The 22,282-nt window shown below is 45.2% G+C and overlaps 1 protein-coding gene across 1 annotated transcript in view; it reads left to right on the forward strand.

Annotated features, from left to right (window-relative positions):
- The first annotated feature begins 767 nt into the window (after positions 1-767).
- The window catches only part of LOC127047952 (uncharacterized), a 438,685-nt gene continuing 417,170 nt past the window's right edge, over positions 768-22,282 (forward strand). Inside the window, exon 1 of the mRNA XM_050946930.1 lies at positions 768-3,037. Coding sequence (XP_050802887.1) covers positions 800-3,037 — 2,238 coding nt within the window. The 5' untranslated portion in view covers positions 768-799. The remainder of the gene's footprint in view (positions 3,038-22,282) is intronic.

Consider the following 22,282-nt stretch of genomic DNA (forward strand, 5'->3'; position numbering starts at 1 on the left):
AATTTTTTTTTCTGCTCTCTCTGGCAGTTTGTGGCTTGCATGTTAAGCGAGAAGCCATTACCAGACTGTTAAGGGTCTTTTGTCATGCAATAGCCCTCCCATTAGGAGGCAAGTACCAGCACTTATATGCATGCAAATAAAGTGGTTTTTCTGGTTTCCCTTCATTGAACATTAGCTAGAGAGAGAAAGGGAAAAAAGGCACTGTTGCTAGGCAGACTCCAGGAGGCAACAGAGAACCTGCAGTTCAGAAAATAAACACCGGAGGGCACCCCAACACAAGAAAACAGGAATCATGACTTCTAAGGCAAAAATTGAGGCCGAAGAGCAAATCAAAGAAGCTGAACACAGGCGACAACTGGAAATAAAACAAAAAGAGATGGAGATAAAAGAAAGAGAAGAACAAATCAAACAGGCAGCACACAAAAGAAAACTAGAAGAAGAAGAGTTCGCCCACCGAAGGAAACAAGAAGAAGAAGAGTTGGCCCACCGCCGAGAAATGGAAAAGCACCAAAAAGAAATGGAAAAACAACAAAAAGAGAATGAAGAGAAGGAAAAACAGAGAAAACATGAACTGGAGTTGGCAAAAGCTGGGCTGCCTGTGCCAGCCAACCCTAACAACCCGGCGCCCATTATTGCTCCACAGCACAGGAAATTTCCCACCTACAAGGCAGGTGATGACACCGAGGCCTTCTTGGAAAATTTTGAAAGAGCCTGTTTTGGGTACAGCATTCCCGAAGACCAGTACATGGTAGAATTGAGGTCACAGCTCAGTGGACCTTTAGCAGAGGTGGCAGCTGAAATGCCTAAGCAGCAAATGAATGACTATAAACTTTTTCAAACCAAGGCCAGATACAGGATGGGGATAACCCCAGATCATGCCCGTCGGCGTTTCAGAACCCAAAAGTGGAAACCAGAGGTGTCATTTCCCAAACACGCCTACTACATTGCAAAAAACTATGAGGCCTGGATAACAGGAAACAACATTCAAACCTTGGAAGAACTGAACCTCCTCATACAAATGGAGCAGTTCTTGGATGGTGTTCCTGAAGACATCACACGGTACATACAAGATGGAAATCCCAAAGATATCGCTGAGGCGGGGGAGATTGGAGCCAAATGGATGGAACTGGCAGAAAGCAAGAAAGCTACTGTCAAGGGGAACGATTACCCCAGGGGGCACACAGACCATAAACCCTACAACCGAGGACAGCCAAAGACCCCACATACCACCCAAGTAAAGCCACAGATACCCTACCCTTCAACCTCACCAGTCTCCAGTAACTCACCTCGGCCCAGTGACCCATCAGATGGAAGATGCTTTAAGTGTAATGAACTGGGACATATCAAGGCCAACTGTCCCAAGAACACCATGCGAGTGCAATTCATTACACCACCATCACCCCAAAGATCCTCAGGCCCGGATGCCTCTCAAATACCCTTGGAGCGAAGGGAAAATTTGAGAGTGGGCGGAAAGAAGGTTACTGCGTGGAGAGACACGGGGGCACAAGTGTCAGCTATCCACCAATCCTTCGTTGACCCCAAATTCATCAACCCAAAGGCCAAAGTTACAATTTACCCCTTCATGTCACAAGCTGTAGACTTGCCTACAGCTCAACTGCCTGTCCAGTACAAAGGCTGGTCAGGAATGTGGACTTTTGCAGTCTATGACAATTATCCTATCCCCATGCTACTGGGGGAAGACTTGGCCAACCAGGTGAGGCGGGCCAAGAGAGTGGGAATGGTTACACGTAGCCAAACCAGGCAAGCTTCCAGACCCATTCCTGTTCCTGAGCCGTCCACAGAGGCCCCGTCTGTGTTACCAGAGACCCAGACAGAGGTAGTGGACCCGGATTCCATGCCAACCACTGAAACAGCCACAGCACCTCCAGTCCCAGGCCCGGAACTGGAACAGCAACCAGCACCAGCAAGTGCAACCACATCTTCAAACTCAACGCCAGAGGGCGCCAGCGAGCCAGAACTGGCAGAAGCAAAAGACAGCCATACCCAAAAGGCTCAGCCAGAGCCTGAAATACCCTCACGTGCACCAGCGGAGAGCGGTTCACCAGCAACGGAAACAACCCCATCACCTACATCGCTTCCAGAGGGACCAAGCCCAAGTCCACAGTCTGAGGAAAAACTGGTGACCCCAGCCTCAAGGGAACAGTTCCAGGCTGAGCAGGAAGCGGATGACAGCCTTCAGAAAGCTTGGGCGGCGGCACGGAGCACCCCACCGCCTCTCAGCTCTTCTAATCGATCCCGGTTTGTTATAGACCAAGGACTTTTATACAAGGAAATTCTTTCTGGTGGACACCGGGAAGAATGGCAGCCGCAAAAACAGTTGGTGGTTCCAACTAAGTACCAGGGGAAGCTCTTAAGCTTAGCCCATGATCATCCCAGTGGCCATGCTGGGGTGAACAGAACCAAAGACCGGTTGGGGAAGTCCTTCCATTGGGAGGGGATGGGCAAGGACGTTGCCAAGTATGTCCGGTCTTGTGAGGTATGCCAAAGAGTGGGAAAGCCTCAAGACCAGGTCAAGGCCCCTCTCCAGCCACTCCCCATAATTGAGGTCCCATTTCAGCGAGTAGCTGTGGATATTCTGGGCCCTTTCCCAAAAAAGACGCCCAGAGGAAAGCAGTACGTACTGACTTTAGTGGACTTTGCTACCCGATGGCCAGAAGCAGTAGCTCTAGGCAACACCAGGGCTAACACTGTGTGCCTGGCCCTAACAGACATTTTTGCCAGGGTAGGTTGGCCCTCCGACATCCTTACAGATTCAGGGTCTAATTTCCTGGCAGGGACCATGGAAAAACTGTGGAAAACTCATGGGGTGAATCACTTGGTTGCCACCCCATACCACCATCAAACCAATGGCCTGGTGGAAAGGTTCAATGGAACTTTGGGGGCCATGATACGAAAATTCATCAACGAATTCTCCAATAATTGGGACCTAGTGTTGCAGCAGTTGCTGTTTGCCTACAGGGCTGTACCACATCCCAGTTTAGGGTTTTCACCATTTGAACTTGTGTATGGTCACGAGGTTAAGGGGCCATTACAGTTGGTGAAGCAGCAATGGGAGGGGTTTACGCCTTCTCCAGGAACTAACATTCTGGACTTTGTAAGCAACCTACAAAGCACCCTCCGACACTCTTTAGCCCTTGCTAGAGAGAATCTAAAGGATGCTCAGGAAGAGCAAAAGGCCTGGTATGACAGACATGCCAGAGAACGTTCCTTCAAGGTAGGAGACCAGGTTATGGTCTTGAAGGCGCAACAGGCCCATAAGATGGAAGCATCATGGGAAGGGCCCTTCACGGTCCAAGAGCGCCTGGGAGCTGTAAACTACCTCATAGCATTTCCCAATTCCTCACTAAAGCCTAAAGTGTACCATGTTAATTCTCTCAAGCCTTTCTATTCCAGAGACTTACAGGTTTGTCAGTTTACAGTCCAGGGAGATGATGCTGAGTGGCCTGACGGTGTCTACTACGACGAAAAAAAAAAAAGGCGGTGGCGTACTGCCAAGGGGAACAACAAGAAACTTCTTCGTTGGAGTTTAGCTCTCCAATATTTTGATTTTGAAATTCAACACATCACAGGAGCGTCTAACAAAGTAGCTGATGCACTCTCCCGTGAGAGTTTCCCAGAATTCAGTAGTTAAAAAGTGTTCTTAAAATGTAAAAGTCTGTTAGTTATATACTTAGCAGTATATGTAAAGGTGTATGTGTTGTATTAATCTGTTTATTTTCAAGTTCTAGAAGAAAATCGCCGCCAGTGAGCTTCCCCACTGTCTGCAATTTGGGGGGCGTGTCATAAACAGATAGCTAAGGGTTAATGTCTCTTTCACCTGAAGCACCTGACCAGAGGACCAATCAGGAAACCGGATTTTTTCAACTTTGGGTGGAGGGAATTGTGTGTCTGAGTCTTTTGTCTGTCTTCCTACTTTCTCTGAGCTTTGGAGAAGTAGTTTCTACTTTCTAGTCTTCTGTTTCTAAGTGTAAGGACAAAGAGATCAGATAGTAAGTTCTATGGTTTCTTTTCTTTGGTATTTGCATGAATATAAGTGCTGGAGTGCTTTGATTTGTATTCTTTTTGAATAAGGCTGTTTATTCAATATTCTTTTAAGCAATCGACCCTGTATTATATCATCTTAATACAGAGAGAACATTTGTATGTATTTTTCTTTCTTTTTATATAAAGCTTTCTTTTAAGACCGGTTGGAGTTTTCTTTACTTCAGGGAAATTGAGTCTGTACTCACCAGGGAATTGGTGGGAGATCTGTGTGTTGGATTGCTAACCTGATTTTGCATTCCCTCTGGGGGAATAGGAAAGTACTTTTTGTTTCCAGGATTGGGAACAGAGACGGGGAGTCTCTCTGTGTAGTTTCACAGAGCTTGTGTCTGTGTATCTCTCCAGGAGCACCTGGAGGGGGGAAGGGAAAAAGGATTATTTCCCTTTGTTGTGAGACTCAAGGGATTTGGGTCTTGGGGTCCCCAGGGAAGGTTTTTCAGAGGGACCAGAGTGCCCCAAAACACTCTAATTTTTTGGGTGGTGGCAGCAGGTACCAGGTCCAAGCTGGTAACTAAGCTTGGAGGTTTTCATGCTAACCCCCATATTTTGGACGCTAAGGTCCAAATGTGGGACTAAGGTTATGATAGGCGGGGTGGGGCTTCTTGTGTCTGGCCTGCCTATTCCATGACTTCTTTTGGGCAGGGCTTCATATGGGGAGAAGGAGCTAATGCAACCTGATTCTCAACATGGTAATCCTGGGCCCTGTTGTGCCGGCCGGCATGGGCATAGGTAAGCGGTGTCACAATTAGCGTGTGTGCACTATGGAGCACTTCTGGGAGCCAGCAGCTGCCTGGACAAGGCTTTGGAAAACTTTGCAAGGACATCATTGTTGTGTGGCAGGGAAGGAAGGTGGGAGCTAGGGAAGATGGGCAGATGCCAAGGAAGGTGAATAGTGAGAGGCTGGGAGGGAACCCAGCTGAGTGAGTGTGAGACAGGCTAAGAGGATAGCAGCAGGAATGGGTGGCTGGTGAGTAAGAGAGACAGATAAGAACCTGAAGGGCAGCCAGTGAGATCTGTGCTGAACCTGTTGGGGATATGGGGAGTCACTGGGAGATGGTTGGCAAGCAAGGAAAGGAAAGTTGGGGGGGGGAAGTCAGCGGTCTCTGAGTTGGAAGGTAGGAAGGGGAGGGTTTTCTGTGTGGGAAGGAGGTGGGGAGGGGGTGCTGGTGTGTGGTGGGGGAATCTCTGGGCCTGATCCAAAGGCTGGTGCAGGTTGGAGGATCTGTCACTAGGGAGAACAGGAGGCTCCTACCCACTCCCAGCAGCTGCAGTGAGTAGGGCCAGGATCTTAACAGATGGATGTGGAGGCAGTAGTAGCTGCTCAGCACTTGTTAGCAAACACGTCCCTCAATTAGCTGCCTAATTATGACTATTTCAGCCCAAAGCCAGGCTTCTATTTAAAAAAAAAACCCACTGTGGCCAATCAGTGCTGCAGGGTGAATTCATTTAGCCAACCCAGCTGGGATGGCAGCACCAGTCCTGAACTCTGAGAGCATCCCACACTCCCAGATGCACGGTTACCTTCTGCATGGGACTCCCATCCCCTAAGAGCGGGTTGGGCAGGAGCCTCTTCCTGTTAACCCTGGAATGGAAGGGCCCTCTAGTGGTTGTCTAGGCCAGCCCCCTGCACAGTGCCAGGCTGCAGTAACCCTAGACCAGCCTTGACAGGTGTTTGTCCAACCCTGTTTCTAAAAAAAACCCACCTCAATGGATGAGGAGTCAACAAGCTCCCTTGGGAGCCTGTTCCTGAGCTTAACGACCCTACTAGTTAAAAGCTTTTCCTAATATGTAATTTACACTTCTGTCACTGCAGCTTAAACTATGTCTTGTCCTAAGTTCAGCGAACATGAAGAACAATTGATCATTGTTGGCTTTGTTTCAGTCCTTAATATAGTTAAAGACTGTGCTCAGGTCCCCTATCAATTGTCTTGTTGCATCACTAAACATGCCCAGGTTATTTTTTAACCTTTCCTCATAGGTCAGGTTTTTTTTTCTAAACTTTGCATCCTTTTTGGTCCTCTCCCAATTTGGCCACATCTGTCCTAACCTGTTGCATTCAGAATTGGTCCGAACAGTGCAGCTGAGGCCTCACCAGTGCCAAGTACAGGGAACAATTACCTTGCTAGTGTTAACCAGGCACGTTTTATGTCAGGGATAGGCAACCTGTGGCATGTGAGCTGGTTTTCAGCGGCACTCACACTGCCCGGGTCCTGGCCATGGGTCAGGGAAGGGGCTCTGCATTTTAATTTAATTTTAAATGATGTTTCTTAAATATTTTTAAAACTCTATTTACGTTGCATACAAAAGTAGTTTAGTTATATATTATAGACTTAGAAAGAGACCTTCTAAAAACGTTAAAATGTATTACTGGCACATGAAACCTTAAATCAGAGGGAATAACTGACGACTCAGCACATCACTTTTGAAAGGTTTCTGACCTGTTTTATGTAATACACCCCAGAATATAAGCCTTTTTTGCAACTGCAGCATTTTGTTGCTGCATATTTAATTTGTGATCTACTTTAACCTCCAGATCATTTTCAGCAGTATTACAGCCTAGCCAGTTAGTCCTCAGTTTGTATTTGTCTTTTTTTCCCCTAAGGGAATTACTTTGCATTTGTCTTTATTGACTTGTCAGCTTGTTAATTACAGCCCCATTTTCCAGTTTATCAAGGTCATTTTGATTGCTAGTCCTGGTCACTAAAGTGCTTGCAACCCCTGCCAGCTTGGTGTCAGATGCAAATTTTATATGTCTACTAGCCATGCCGTGTCATTAATGAAAATGTTGGACATAACCAGCCCCAGAATAGACCCGACGCAAGACCCACTAGCTATGGCCACCCAGTTGACAGCCACTCTAAGTATAGTCTTTCAATCAATGATGCAGTCACCTTATAGTAATTTCATGTAGCCCATAGGTCTTCAGTTTGCATGTGAGCGTGTCAGAAGGTTTACTGAACTCAGGCTATAGCATATATACAGCTTTCCCTCTAGCCTAGGGGTTGGCAACCTACGGCACGTGAGCTGATTTTGAGTGGTCCCGGCCCCCAGCCTAACTCAGCTCCCCAGCCCACCGCTCTCCCCTGCAGGGGCAGGAGGCATAAGTTTGGTTCTGCGACAGCCAAGCTTCCCCCTCCCCGGCTTCTTCCCCCAGCCTGGTGCTTTCCTGCCCCCTCCTCCTTCCCTGAGCCAATCAGTTGATGGCCCTTGTGAGTGGGAGGGGGAGAGCGGCAGTCCAGGATGCAGAGAGAGGTAGGGAGGGAGCCTGGGGGAAGGAATGGAACAGGGCACCTCCTTTCCAGCTCCCTGCCTTGAGCTGCTCAGGGCAGGGAGCACCCCCATGAGCTGAGCACCCCAGCCTTCTGCCCTAACCCTACCCCCTCACAGCCTTCTGCCCTGCACCCCCCATACCTCTGCCCTGACCCCCCGCACACACTCAGCATTCTGCTCTGCACCCCCTGACCCCCCGCACCCACTCAGCATTCTGCCCTGCACCCCCTGACCCCCCCAGCCCTCTGTCCTGACCCCCCCACAGCCTTCTGCCTTGCACCCCCCTACCTCTACCCTGACCTCCCCCCCATACTCAGCATTCTGCCCTGACCCCCCCCTCACACCCCCAGCCTTCTGCCCTGGTCCATGCCCCCACCCCACTCCAGCCTTCTGCCCTGAACCCCCTCCCCCAGCCCTCTGCCCTGACCCCGGAAACCCTCCCCCCTCAGGGCTGGGGTCCTGGCTGCAGGCCCTGCTCAGCCCACTGCTGGCCTAGGTGAACAGAACCCCAGGCTGGCAGTGAGCTGAGCTGGCTGGCGGCATAAGATCAGCATTTTAATTTAATTTTAAATGATGCGTCTTAAACATTATAGACTCATAGGTCAGAAGGGACCAATCTGATCATCTAGTCTGACCTCCTGCACAAGGCAGGCCACAGAACCCCACCCATCCAATTTTATAACAACCCCTATCCCAGGACCGAGTTATTGAAATCCTCAAAAATGGTTTGAAGACCTCAAGCTGCAGGGAAACCACCAGCAAGCGACCCGTGCCCCACGCTGCAGGGGAAGGCGAAAAACCTCCAGGGCACCTGCCAATCCGCCCTGGAGGAAAATTCCTTCCCGACCCCAAATATGGCGATCAGCTAAACCCTGAGCATGTGGGCAAGAGTCACCAGCCAGCACCCAAGAAGGAATTCTCCGCAGCAACTCAGTACCCATCGCATCCAACATCTCCCCACAGACCATTGAGCAGACCTGTCTGGTGGTAATTCAAGATCAATTGCCCAAATTAACAATCCTATCATAACATCCCCTCCATATACTTATCAAGCTTTGTCTTAAAGCCAGGAAAGTCTTTTGCCCCTACTACTTCCCTCGGAAGGCTATTCCAGAACTTCACTCCCCTAATGGTCAGAAACCTTCGTCTAATTTCAAGTCTAAACTTCCTAATATCCAGTTTATACCCATTCGTCCTCGTGCCTACATTAGTACTAAACTTAAATAATTCCTCTCCCTCCCTAACGTTAACCCCCTTGATATATTTATATAGAGCGAGCATATCCCCCCTCAGCCTTCTTTTGGCCAGGCTAAACAAGCTAAGCTCTTTGAGTCTCCTTTCATAAGGCAGTTTTTCCATTCCTCGGATCATCCTCGTAGCCCATCTCTGAACCTGTTCCAGTTTGAATTCATCCTTCTTAAACATGGGACACCAGAACTGCACACAGTATTCCAGATGGGGTCTCACCAACGCCTTATATAACGGTACTAACACCTCCTTGTCCTTGCAGGAAATACCCCGCCTGATGCATCCCAAAATCGCATTTGCTTTTTTAACAGCCGTATCACATTGGCGACTCATAGTCATCCTGCTATCAACCAGTACTCCAAGGTCCTTCTCCTCCTCCGTCGCTTCCAACTGATGCGCCCCCAACGTATATCCAAAATTCTTATTATTAATTCCTAAATGCATGACCTTGCACTTTTCACTGTTGTATTTCATCCTATTTCTATTACTCCAGTTTACAAGGTGGTTCAGATCTTCCTGAATAGTATCCCTGTCCTTCTCCGTGTTAGCAATACCCCCCAGCTTCGTGTCATCCGCAAACTTTAGTAGCACATTCCCGCTCTTTGTGCCAAGGTCAGTAATAAAAAGGTTAAATAAGATCGGTCCCAAAACCGATCCTTGAGGGACTCCACTGGTGACCTCCTTCCAGCCCGACAGTTCACCTTTCAATACGACCCTCTGGAGTCTCCCCTTTAACCAGTTCCTTATCCACCTTACAACTTTCATATTCACTCCCATCTTTTCCAATTTAACTAACAGCTCCCCTTGCGGAACCGTGTCGAACGCCTTACTGAAATCTAGGTAAATTATATCTACCGCATTTCCTTTATCTAAGTAATCCGTCACCTTCTCAAAGAAGGAGATCAGATTGGTTTGGCACGATCTACCTTTAGTAAATCCGTGTTGCAATTCGTCACAATTACCATTGACCTCTATGTCCTTAACTACTTTCTCCCTTAAAATTTTTTCCAAGACCTTACATACTACAGACGTCAAGCTAACAGGCCTATAATTACCCGGATCGCTCTTATTCCCTTTCTTAAAAATAGGAACTACATTAGCAATCCTCCAGTCATACGGCACAACCCCCGAGTTTATCGATTGCTTAAAAATTATCGCTAACGGGCTCGCAATTTCACGCGCCAGTTCCTTTAATATCCTTGGATGGAGATTGTCCGGGCCCTCCGACTTCGTCCCATCGAGCTGTTCAAGTACGGCCTCTACCTCAGTTGCCGTAATATCCACTTCCATACCCACATTCCCGTTTATCATCCCTCCATCATCGCAAGGTTCCTCACTAGTCTTATTAAAAACTGAGGCAAAGTACTTGTTTAGATGTTGGGCCATGCCTAGGTTATCCTTAACCTCCATTCCATCCTCAGTGTATAGCGGCCCCACTTCTTCTTTCTTTGTTTTCTTCTTATTTATGTGGCTGTAGAACCTTTTACTATTGGTTTTGATTCCCTTTGCAAGTTCCAGTTCAATGTGGCTTTTAGCCTTCCTCACTTTATCCCTACATGTTCTGACCTCAGCAAGGTAGCTTTCCTTACTGATCCTGCCTTCCTTCCACTCCCTGTAAGCTTTCTGCTTTTGTCTAATCCCCTCTCTGAGTTGTTTGCTCATCCAGTTTGGCCTACAACTCCTGCCCATGGTTTTTTTCCCCTTTCTCGGGATGCAGGCTTCCGACAGTCTCCGCAGCTGCGACTTAAAGTAATTCCAGGCCTCCTCCACATTTAAATCCACTAATTCCTCCATCCAATCCACTTCCCTAACTAATTTCCTTAACTCTTTAAAATTAGCCCTCGAGAAGTCAAAAACCCTAATCCCAGATCTACATTTGTTTATACTTCCATCTAGTTTGAACTGAATCAGCTCATGATCACTCGAACCAAGGTTGTCCCCTACCACCATTTCTTCTACGAGGTCCTCACTGCTCACCAACACCAAATCTAAAATGGCATCCCCTCTGGTAGGTGCTTCAACTACTTGATGAAGAAATCCATCCGCTATCACATCCAGAAAAATCTGACCCCTATTATTCTTGCAAGAACTCGTCCTCCAGTCTATATCCGGGAAGTTGAAGTCCCCCATAATCACACATTTCCCCTTTGTGTTTACTTCATTAAAGACATTAAAGAGGTCTCTATCCATATCTCAATCCGATCCTGGCGGTCTGTAGCACACCCCAAGCACTATCTCAGGGGATGCTCTAGTTGCTTTTTTACCCAGTGTGATTTTTGCCCAGACAGACTCTGTCTTGTCCATTCCATCGCTTCTTATTTCGCTACATTTAATTTCATCATTGATGTACAAGGCTACTCCACCACCTTTGCCTTTCTTCCTGTCTTTTCTAAACAGCACATAGCCTTCAATACCCATGCTCCAGTCATGAGTACTATTCCACCAGATTTCGGTAATCCCTATAATATCCGGCTTCACTTCCTGAACGAGTAACTCCAGTTCCTCCATCTTGTTACCTAGGCTCCTCGCATTAGTGTACAGACCTTTTAATTTTCGGCGTTTGGCGTCAGTGACATTCTTTCCCCCGTCGTGCGCAAACTTTCTACCACCAGCATCACCCGTTACTCTGGTTTCTACTCCACTATTCCTCCTTGGATCAAATCTTGGGGTCGCAAGGGTATCCCCGCTCACTTTGTTTACTTCCATCTCCAGGTTATATTCCGGCGTGGAGATCTCCCGAACATCTCCCAACCATCTCCCCCAACTTCCTAGTTTAAAGCCCTCTTGATGAGGTCGGCGAGCCTCCATCCTAGAATTCTATTTCCCTCCTTGCTGAGATGAAGTCCATCCTGAGCGAACAGTTGTCTATCCGTAAATGCTTCCCAGTGACTGTACATCCCAAAGCCCTCCTTATAACACCACTCCCTGAGCCATCTGTTGATCGCCATAATCTTGTCACTCCTTCATCGCCCCGCTTTAGGAACCGGCAGAATCCCACTGAAGATCACCTGAGCCTCGATGTCTTTAAGCCTCTTCCCCAGTCTGGCATAGTCCTCCTTGATACAGTCCAGCGAGTAACTAGCTGTGTCATTCGTTCCCACATGAAGGATAATCAATGGATTCTTTCCCGCTCCCGCTAAGATCGTATTCAGCCTCAAATCCACATCCTGTATCTTAGCCCCTGGCATACAGCACACTCTTCTGTTCTCCCGATCAGGTCTAGTTACAGGCCTGTCTACTCTTCTCAGTAAAGAGTCTCCAATCACGTAGACTTGCCTTTTCCTGGCGACAGTGCGATTCTGCGGTCTATCCCCCACAGCAGCTGGCCGCGATTCCTCTCGATTTGAATTCGCCCTTACAATCCTCCTAGGGCTCGTACTTGATGTCGCCTCCAGTGACTGCTCCCCTCCTTCTGCAGTACTAGCTGCTTGCCTCTTCTTCCTCGCCCTTTCTCTTTCAGCAGCCTGCTGTGTTCCATCTTCATTTCCCAACTCAGCAAACCTGTTCCTGAGTTCTATTTGTCCATCGCTGGCCCTTCTTTTCCTCTGCCTGGTTCTCCTAGTGACATGCTTCCACCGTCCACTTTCCTCACCCAGCAGTCCCTCCTCAGAGTCCTTAGGTCCCGCTTCTGTCCGCTCGTCTGAGCTTGTCCCCTGTGCCTCATCATATCTGTGTTCCATCATCTGCTCAAATCCCCTTCTAAACTCAGCCAGAGTTTCCACTTGCATCTCCAGTCCCCTTATCTTTTCCTCCAGCAGCTCTATCAGGCGGCACTTCATGCAGATGAAACTTCTTTCAGGTGCTCCCTCTAGGACCATGTACATGCCGCAGCTACCGCATCCAGTCATCCTCAGTGTGTCTGCACCTGCTGCCTCCGCCTCCATCGTAGCGCTGCAACTCTGTGCCTGGCAATCCACAGCTCACACCGCACCGCAGGCCACCATTTTGAAAAGCTTGTTTACTTTACATACAGCAATAGTTTAGTTATATATTATAGAAAGAGACCTTCTAAAAAAGGTTAAAATGTATTACCGGAACACGAAACCTTAAATGAGAGTGAATAAATGAAGACTCGGCACCCCACTTCTGAAAGCTTGCCAACCTCTGCTCTGGCAAACAAGGAAATGAGGTTGTTTTGCATGATTTGTTCTTAACAACTCCATGTTGGTGACGATATATGGGTGCATCCTATCCGCTCCGCACCTAGCAACCCCCTGCCCCCTGCGCAAAATCCCTTCCCCAGCCAGCAGCTACCGCTGCTCCTTTGCACAATGCCCCATAGCCAGGGTCAGCTTTTACATGCTAAACAACCAACGCTCACTGGGGCTGGGTCATAACCCAAGCTCCACTGGGTTACCTGGCAGCCAAAGATACTTTTTAGAGGATGACCGCTGTACTTGGAGAAAAAAAAAATATCTGTGCCTAGCTGCATAATCCCCTGCTTTTCTCCTCAGCCTGTCTCAAAGCAGCCTCCTCCTGGCCCCAGCCCTGCCCAGGCATGGTTGGCAGGGCCCTGGTCAGCAAAGGGAGAGAGTTTGTGTGTGACCTCTCCCCCCTCAACAACGTATCTGCAGGTCATGCCTAGTAGGAAACGTGGGCCCACAAGGGAAAAAGCTGCAGCCACGCTTGCAGGAAGAGTCTGAGTCATGCTGTCAAAAGTGGAGCCGCCCCAGCAGGGACCTTACATGCATGAGAATATTTACAGCTAGCTACTCCTGCCAGATCATGCTGGCTCATTAGCGTGTCTGAGCCAGAGCGCCATGTGCTCAGTCTCCATCTTTGCTAGTCAGCCCCCAGGACCAGGCATGAGCCAGTCTCCTTGAACCAGGCCAGCGGCTGCCTGGTGCCACCCAGAAAAGACCTGAACTCTGTGCACTGGGAAGCTGCCAGCAGCATGAGCTGCTTTAAAGAGGCATTTTCTGGATGTACTTATACAATCAGGCAGGGGCTGGGATGTATGTGAAAGCTCTTTATCCTCCACGGACATGGAGCGCAATTAACTAAAACAAATGGAACAAAATACTAAGGGTAAAATGAAGAATTGTAAATAATGTAGCTGGGGTAGGCAAGTGCTATGCTGAATGTAACACTGCCACCTACTGGCAATGGAGGCAATAGGCCCACCGGCTCATTGAACAAATGCAAGAAAACAGTCCATGGGGCTACCTATTATGGCTGGTGTTACCAGTACATAACTGGCATGAAAATTGCTGGTTCCTGGCTCTTTGTGTTCAAAATGTAGTTGGGAGAGGCCACTTGTCTGTCCCCCTCCAGCTGCTCTAATGTCAGTGCACTATTCTGTATGGCCTGCCCTCCGTATGGCACGACCAGCATCATCCTGAGCCAATGGGAGTTAAAGCTTGGGGAACAAATTGAACAGGTGCTTTGACCAAGCGAGTAGACCTGGGCATGCACACGGCCGTGCATGCATCAGGGTGATTTTATAGATGGCAGTCAGTGTATTTTTGCTCCCTTCTCATTTTATGGTGCGGTGGGTGGGTGGACATGCACAACCCAGTCAGCTCCCCTCTGTGCATTAAAGATTTTGAGCTAATGCTACATACGAAGGTCTTGTAGCACTTAACACCTAGTCACCCTGTCACAGAAGGGAATTCCTAGCCAGGCGTTAGGTACCCAGGATCTCTGTGCATCGTATAGGGCCTGTGCAGGGCCTATTAAAGGGCATCTCACAAGGCAGCAAGCTGAACTGGGCAGCATCTCACCTAGTCAGGAGTGAGGAGACAAGGAATGGAGCAGGTCTTAGTCCCTGAGGCTCAAAGTTATTTAGGTGACTCAGGGACAGGTCAGCTACAGGTTTGGTGTGCTCAGCCATGAACCCTTACCTGGTGGTAGGGCTCTAAGCCACAGCAGCTCTTTCTTATGACAAATGAGAATCCCAATAGCCAGGAGCCCCACATTCAAAGCGCTGCACTGCCTGATGTGGACTAGAAACTTTTGATTAGATGCCAACACCAGCAGGGACCACTGGTCTCATCTTAAGCTGGGCTCCCGCATAATACCAGCTGAGGCACTTCCCCAAAATAATTCCTAGAACAAAATAGTTTAGCAAAACACCACGGCCCTTGGTAAATTGCTCCAGCAGTTAACCCCTCTCACTGTTAAAAAGGTGTGCCTTATTTCCACGCTGAATTTGTCTCGCTTCAATTTCTCACTGTTATACTCCCACCACCAGCAGAATGGAACATATTATTTAGATTATTTGATTTAGAGCCCAAGCTGTTTAATCACTTTAGTAACAAACAGGAGACAAGATTCCCTCCTCTGCCAAGATTACAGGATAAAGACATCACTGCCATGAGCATCATCACCACCCTATTCCCTAGCCTCTGCACTGATTTTATTGAAACGTGACCCATGTTCCAAGATCCTGGCCCTGGCCCTGTGTGACCTCTCTCATCATGACTTACATGAGGCCATACCCGAGAAGCTGCAGTATGCCCCTGGCGTTAGAATTCAGCACAGTCCCATTTTACAAACAATGGGTCTGGACTTAAATTACTTAGCTGTGAACTTCAGCCGGACTATTTGCCCCAGCATCTAGTTAAGTGTTTTTCCTGGAGCCTAGGAGCAGAGGAATGGGGCTTCCTTTCTTCCACAATTAAGTTAATGGAGCCAAATCTCTGCTTCCTGAAATCTGGCACTGTTATACTGTCTCGATGAGTATTCTACATCAGCATGTATTTCCTGTGGAAAGCTAACCTTTCCCGTCACTCCTCATTCACTTTCAGTTCTGTGGGTTCCAGTAACTGTTTAAATAAGTAGGTTCAAGTTTCCAGCACTCAGTGGCTATGACCCTGTTCGTTAAACTAACTTCTGATCCAGATGAAGACCAACTGGTTTCACACCCTTCCTAGGAGCTGCATCGCTTCTTGAGAGTGGACGATACTGATATACAAAATAAAAAAGAGGCCAGTGCAGCTTAGGGTGACCAGATGACATGAACAAAATATTGGGACACATTGGAGGGGGGTGCGCCGAAAAGGGTGGGTGGGGGGAAGCTGGGGTGCTGCTGCCAAAGAGACTGTCCGGTTTGGCCAATGTACATGGCAGAGGGGCAATGCCAAACCAGACAGTCTCTATGTAAAAGAATAAATGGACACAAATCAGACGTCAATAATTATGACATTCAAGAAACAGTCAGAACATTTCAGTCTCTCTGGCCACTTGATTACAGACCTAAAAGTTGCAATATTACAACAAAACAAACTTCGAAAACAGACTCCAACGAGAAACTGCTGAATTGGAATTAATTTGCAAACTGGACACCATCAAATTAGGCTTGAATAAAGACTGGGAGTGGATGAGCCATTACACAAAGTAAAACTATTTCCCCATGTTTATTCCCTCCTCTTCGCCCCCCCACCCCCGTTCCTCACATCTCCTTGTCTTTTGCTGGAAATGGGCCATTTTCATTACCATTACAAACAGTTCTTTTTCTCTCCTGCTGATAATAACTCACCTTAACCGATCACTCTCCTTATAGTGTGTATGGTAACAGCCATTGTTTCATGTTCTCTCTGTGTGTGTATGTATCTTCCTACTGTATTTTCCACTACATGCATCTGATGAAGTGGGTTGTAGCCCACAAAAGCTTATACTCAAATAAATTTGTTAGTCTCTAAGGTGCCACAAGTACTCCTGTTCTTTTTGTGGATACAGACTAATAGGGCTGCTACTCTGAAACATCTCTTCATATAGACTCTTTAGATTACATTCCCCATGTCAACTAAGTCTTAAGATATGTTTATTTTACCTGTAACTTGAGGCATTGCTTTTTGTTCTGCTCCTAGTTTCCATTCTCATGATACATACAGCAAAATGTCTACCTGCCATGGCAATAGACACTGTCATAGTGAAATACATTGTTTAAGGTTTTATCTCAACATAAAAGGGTTCTCCCCGCACCACCCCAAGAAGCAGAAAAAGATGGCTAAGGAAGGCAAGACCTGGTATGCTGAGATTTTATCAGTCTTGAAAAGTCAATAGAATTGCAGCCACAAAGAATTATCTATTTAGTCCCAAATTCTTAACAGACAGGTAATTTAAGGAAGGGAAGCCTGTGGTCTTCCAGACAGATATAAATTTTACATTTGCAAGTACTGTAACTGTGATTGAACATGTAAATGGCTCTTTAGGCTGCTTTTTGTGTCTCCATCACTTCATTTGCAGGGAAAATACAGTAAATGTTTTAGCACATGGACACTGGGTCTAACTTTAAGAGTATGCCCCTTTTAAAAAAACAAAATTTTATGAATAAATTATTTCCTCATTACTAGTGTGTTCAATATATTCTCCTCTGTATCTGTAAAGAGAGCTACACTCCTCTTTATACTCACTCCCATTCCAGGTATTTTACATATGTCCTCAATACTATTAGAAGTACAAATTTCAGCTTTTTTTTTTTCCTGCTCCACTTTATTGGACTCTCTCAATGGGCCACACTCTGTCCTAAATGACAGCCATTTGCACTCACACCAAACCACTGAAGTCAAGTGTCAGAACACAATTTGGCTAAGGATGCATCATACATAGATCAAAACAAGTTAGATTTTACCTGGACTATTATAATTCCTGCATGGGAGAAGCCAGCGTGCTGGAAAACAAGCATATCTGTCTGTAATATGTTACTCATAATTAGGGCTGTAGCTTTCCAATAGAGGCTTGATTGACATCTTTACCCCCACTAAACTTAGTCACCAACAAGGCTGCCTGGAACTCTATCCTCAAACTTCCCACAAGTTCTCTGCTAACTATCAGACAATGGCGCATTCTTTCCTGACCATGCCTAGTTTATTATGCAACTTGCCCCTAGTGTCATATCTAGTCAATAGCAAACCCACAAGTACAACGCAGGGTTTCTGACTCCCAGCGCATGATTCTTTCCACTAAGCTACACTGCCTCACCGACCAGTTGCCACTGTCATATAGTACCAGAGTGGTAAAAGGCATGATATAAGCAACTAGCAAGAGTTCAGTGCCCACCAGTTTAGCCAGTTCTCCAATGCTCACATGCTTTTGCTCAATCTCATGTTAAAAATACATTTCCCCCTCACCCTTGGCTGACTCTTCCACAGCCACTTCAATCTCTCTGGAAAGTTTTTTTTGATTTTAGCCTATTGGTACAGTAGTCAAGATGCAATAATTGCATAACTGTATAAAGCCAAAAAAAAAAAAAGGCAAACTGCTTTGTCTTCAATGTCAATACATTAAGTTAGCCTTAGGACAACACTGACAAATGCAAATACAGAGTAATGGCAGGATTGGGATTTTTTTTTTAAACTTTATAAAATATAGTTGATAGAAAAGCAACATTTAGGTACAATACAGTAAAGAGGAGACAGACATTCAAGGTTACAATAAAAATTGTTGACAGCACAATTCACAACACTTACATAACAGTAAAACAGTCGCTTGCAAAGGGATTAATACTGGAATGCGATTTCAACATGTTTCTATATAGAGGAGGCTTAAGCAGCACTTGAGAGTTTAAATTCTGGTTACACGTGAATTGTTTAGAGCTGGCATACAAAATCCATATTAGTTTTGCAAGCCTTAACTACTCTGAATATACAAACAGTATTAAACTCCATTTGGTATTTACATTCACTGTCAAATGTTACAGATGTCTTGAAACCACATTTGACGTTTTCATTAACAAGAAAGCATCTGTGGCCTATGCCTGAAATTGTCTAGATGTCTGTATAGTCACCCAACAGTATTTAATATTTAGTAGTCTTGCCTCTGGAACCCAATAAGAAAATGTTACAGTCAGTTTGTTACTCATTGACATATCAATATTTTAAGCTAAATTTTTACTGCACTGAATACAGGGATGCACAATTTTTGTGCACGTGCTTTCACACCTAGATTTGAAATGCACTCCCTTCCCATCTACCTGACAGAGGGCAGACAGCATGCTTAAAAAGGAATGACCTTTAAAAAATCATTTGATTTTAAACAATGAAGAGCACTAGAGCTGAAAAAAACACTTTGCATACTCAGTTCAGTTTCCCCTTTTATTGCATTTTTCACACATTCATAAAAATACTTTATAATTAGGAAAATGTGACTACAAAGTTTTAACAGGTAGGTGTAGCACCTGTTACTATTTAACTTAAACATGAAAAAGAAAAAGAAGTTGCACTTTGACAGTGTCCCCTTAAGGAATAAGTTTTGATAGGGAAAAGACAAAAAAGAGGTGTGATCTGAAACAAATAGCACAGGCTGCTCATTTACTGCTTTAAAAGTGAGTAAGTTTAATTGTCAACAAAGAAACGTAACCATTACAGGTAGTGCAGTGCCTGGAAGACATCCAAGTCCATAAAACAAGATGGAAGTCAAATTGTTCTAATCATTATCATTATCACAGCTCTAGTGTTATCTACTTAAATTCAATCCATTGCAGAAGAAATGTGTTTCTAAAGTACTGATGCTTTTATTGCATTCCTTACTTGCGAAGATCTCTTTAAAGCAAATGTGAAATTGCTAAGGGCTCCATGCTGAGCTGCTCTCTGCGGTGTTCGTAATAGCTGAAGCTAAAGTCAACAGGAGATGAGGCTCAGCACCCTTCGGGACTGGGCCCTCGCATGATATCAGCTTCTCAAGAACAGACATGTTTAAACTATTTTTAGATTAGACTCAATACAACGAAAATGGAGAGTCCTTACTTTCCCTTAGAGAATGGTTTAGCCTGCAAAAACAATGATAAATGAGGGAGCAAATATTGAGAACAGGTTTGTAGAACAGCTTCACCTTTTCTGCTTATTTTATTGTTTTGAGCGCACAGCCAAGATTCACTCTGGCTTCAAAAGCTCTTCCCATCCCTCCCCCACAAAGGGCAGTTTTCTGATTCAGGAACCAAGTTTATGAGAAAATGTAAGTTTCTGCTTGACCCTTAATTGAAATGGGATGATGCCGAAAATAGGGACTTCAGCAATGCATTTTGTTATATTTAAAACGAATTGCAAGTTTATTATAGCCAATGAAAACTGAAATAGCAGCATTTTTAGTGTCACATTTACTTTTGGTGCAGTAATGAAGTTAGACATAAATGGTTAAGACAAGATTATCAAAATGTTTGCCCGTTAGGATGGAGCATGTTTTAGCAAAGAGATTGGGAGGAACGGAGTTCACATGGCAGACAGTACCAGTGGCAACAACAGCAAGCAACTGATTATACGGAAAGATAGTATCAGGAAATTTACTTTAGCCTTTTTTAATGCAATTAAATAACTAGAAACAAGGAAGAGCACCACATGCTCAGTCAGGTCTCCATGGACCACAACCAGTTTGGGAACCTATTTTCAGTTAAGTCAATAGGGTTCAGGCACTGCAACAATGTGAATGGTATAAGAACATAGACAATGATTTGGGCTCTGTACCCACAAGACAGCTGAATGACAGCTATTACTGAAGTCAAAAAGAGGGCTTGCGTCATCATGCACATGATATTCAGACACCAAAAGGCTGATTTAGGTTTCAACTCTCAGCTGTGCTGCTAGTGCAGGACTCTATACCCAGCCATAGGAGACTCACTTCCATGCAAACTGCAGTGGGGTCCCCTGGTTCTGAATAACTCTCATAACCACCCCTGTGCCAGCCCTCTCCCAAATGCCAAAATAAGCCACCCCTGACAATCAACCTTAGTGTGATCCTCAGGCTGCTGTAACTTATGCCAGGCTCCTAGAATGGTGCACAGCCAGCCCAAGATTGAGGAACACAAAGGTGGCTTCTTATACTCTGCTGCCCCCAGGCTGTGCCTTGCAATCCTTGGCCACTGTCAAGAATTGGGGCTGTGTCTGGGTTGGCTATTTAGATATAAAGGATCACCAAGAGATCCCAGCTGCAGCTGGACAGAATATTACCAAGCGATGGTTAATTTATGATATGGTATTAAAAAGACATTTATAGTTGTTGTAGGAATAAAGAGACAAGCAACTAGCTAATTTGCATCGAGCAGACATTCAAAGTGTGCTGGTGCACAAAAGATGCTTATTCTTAACTCTCAATCTTTCCTGCTGTTGAACAAACAACATACAAGATTTCTACTTTCCCATCTGAGGCATGCCAGTCTTGGCAATTAATCAAAATGGGCACACAGCAATGTCAGTGTTAAATGTAGTTTCATTTTAATAATGCCTTTATTTTTTCTTAAAGTGCACCATAGTTTTTAAAAAAAAGTCTGCCTTTGTATGTATAGTAATAGTCAGAAAACTAGGTAGAGACTGTTAATACACATCCACATTTAAAAAACTGCTTGCAAGATACAGTGTCCAATATAAAATTAAGTAACAGTATTTTCCAGACTTAAAAGTACAAAATTAAAGTTAACTATTTCAGGTCAAAAGCTGAACACTGCACAGTGTACAATTTTGGAACAGACAAATTTCATGAACAGGCTGTAAATTGCTCATTGCTTTTACCTGTTGTGAATTTTATAATGAGTTCATCTACATAAATGTGGATTTACAACCTTTTCCTTTTATTTCTATCTTCTGCATCAGTCTAAATACTGAAATTTAAATAGGAATGAGAAATAAAGAGCTGTGTTTCGGGGGGGTGTCTTTCATACAATAGCAAGACAGCTCCTATTAATCTGTAGTAATGCTGAATATAAGATACCACTAGTACTAGATCAGAATGATCACTGCTGGTTGCTCCTCTTGAAAATGGGATTCTCTCTCCTTCTGACATTACATTTAGTTTTGGCGGGAGGTGAGCTGGGATTTAAAACAATGAGTCTGAAATAGCTTCCATTTACATAAATCAGAGCATGATTGCAGTGTTAAGAGTAAATGGCCATCCACTCTCATCCTTCAAAAATAAGGAGTCTGTATCACTGGCTTGAGGAAAGAGCTCCTAAAACTGTATCTGAAGACATCAGGTCTCTAAACACTAGTGTTTGTGAAAGTCAGAAACCAGCAACCTAATTGGTTAAGTCTCAGAAGAAGTTAATACGACAAGAGCACAAAGGCCGAAGCGTTAAGAGCGTGGATGCTGAGGCTCTTAATACAAATACTTTCAGGGTTCGTTTGAACCATCTTTTTGGTCTACATGTACTTTACCTACGAAAACCTTCAAAACAGAATATACAGCTTCCATTACAAGCTTCACAGAACCCTTTGGAAATGGGCAATTCTTTCACACATACCAGATGAAGAAATTTGTTCCTAAATTCTAACTTATGTGCTACAAAGATGTGTTCCAGCAAAGGGGTACAGTTTGGCCTTTGGAGTACTGTGATTCATACTGCAGATTTACATCATCTAGGGAGTTCTAAAGGCTTATCGGATACTATTGGGTCCTTGTCCCCAGGAAAAAAAAAAAAATTCAAGATGGGCAGACCAACCAACTGAAATGTTATGGAAGAGTTTCTGAAAAGCAACAAAATCTGGGTACCAAAGATATGATACATTATTACTGAGAGAAACATGTCAGTAGGATAAGGAATTATGCATAAATGAAAAAAACAAAAGCTTTTCCAGATATCCTAGTACAGATGTCTTAAAGTTTCCACAGTGTGGAATGCATCTTAAAGAGAGTCTCATGGACCATGTTGCCACTCTCATTCACATTACTGTGTAACTTCATTGTGGCAATGATAGCAACTACTTACATGGAGAGTTAGGTAAATTTAAACTTGCCCTTCAATGTGAATTAATAGATGGAGATAAGCAAAGTT

The sequence above is a fragment of the Gopherus flavomarginatus genome, chromosome 3 (assembly GCF_025201925.1).
Source record: "Gopherus flavomarginatus isolate rGopFla2 chromosome 3, rGopFla2.mat.asm, whole genome shotgun sequence".
NCBI classification, from domain to species: domain Eukaryota; kingdom Metazoa; phylum Chordata; order Testudines; family Testudinidae; genus Gopherus; species Gopherus flavomarginatus.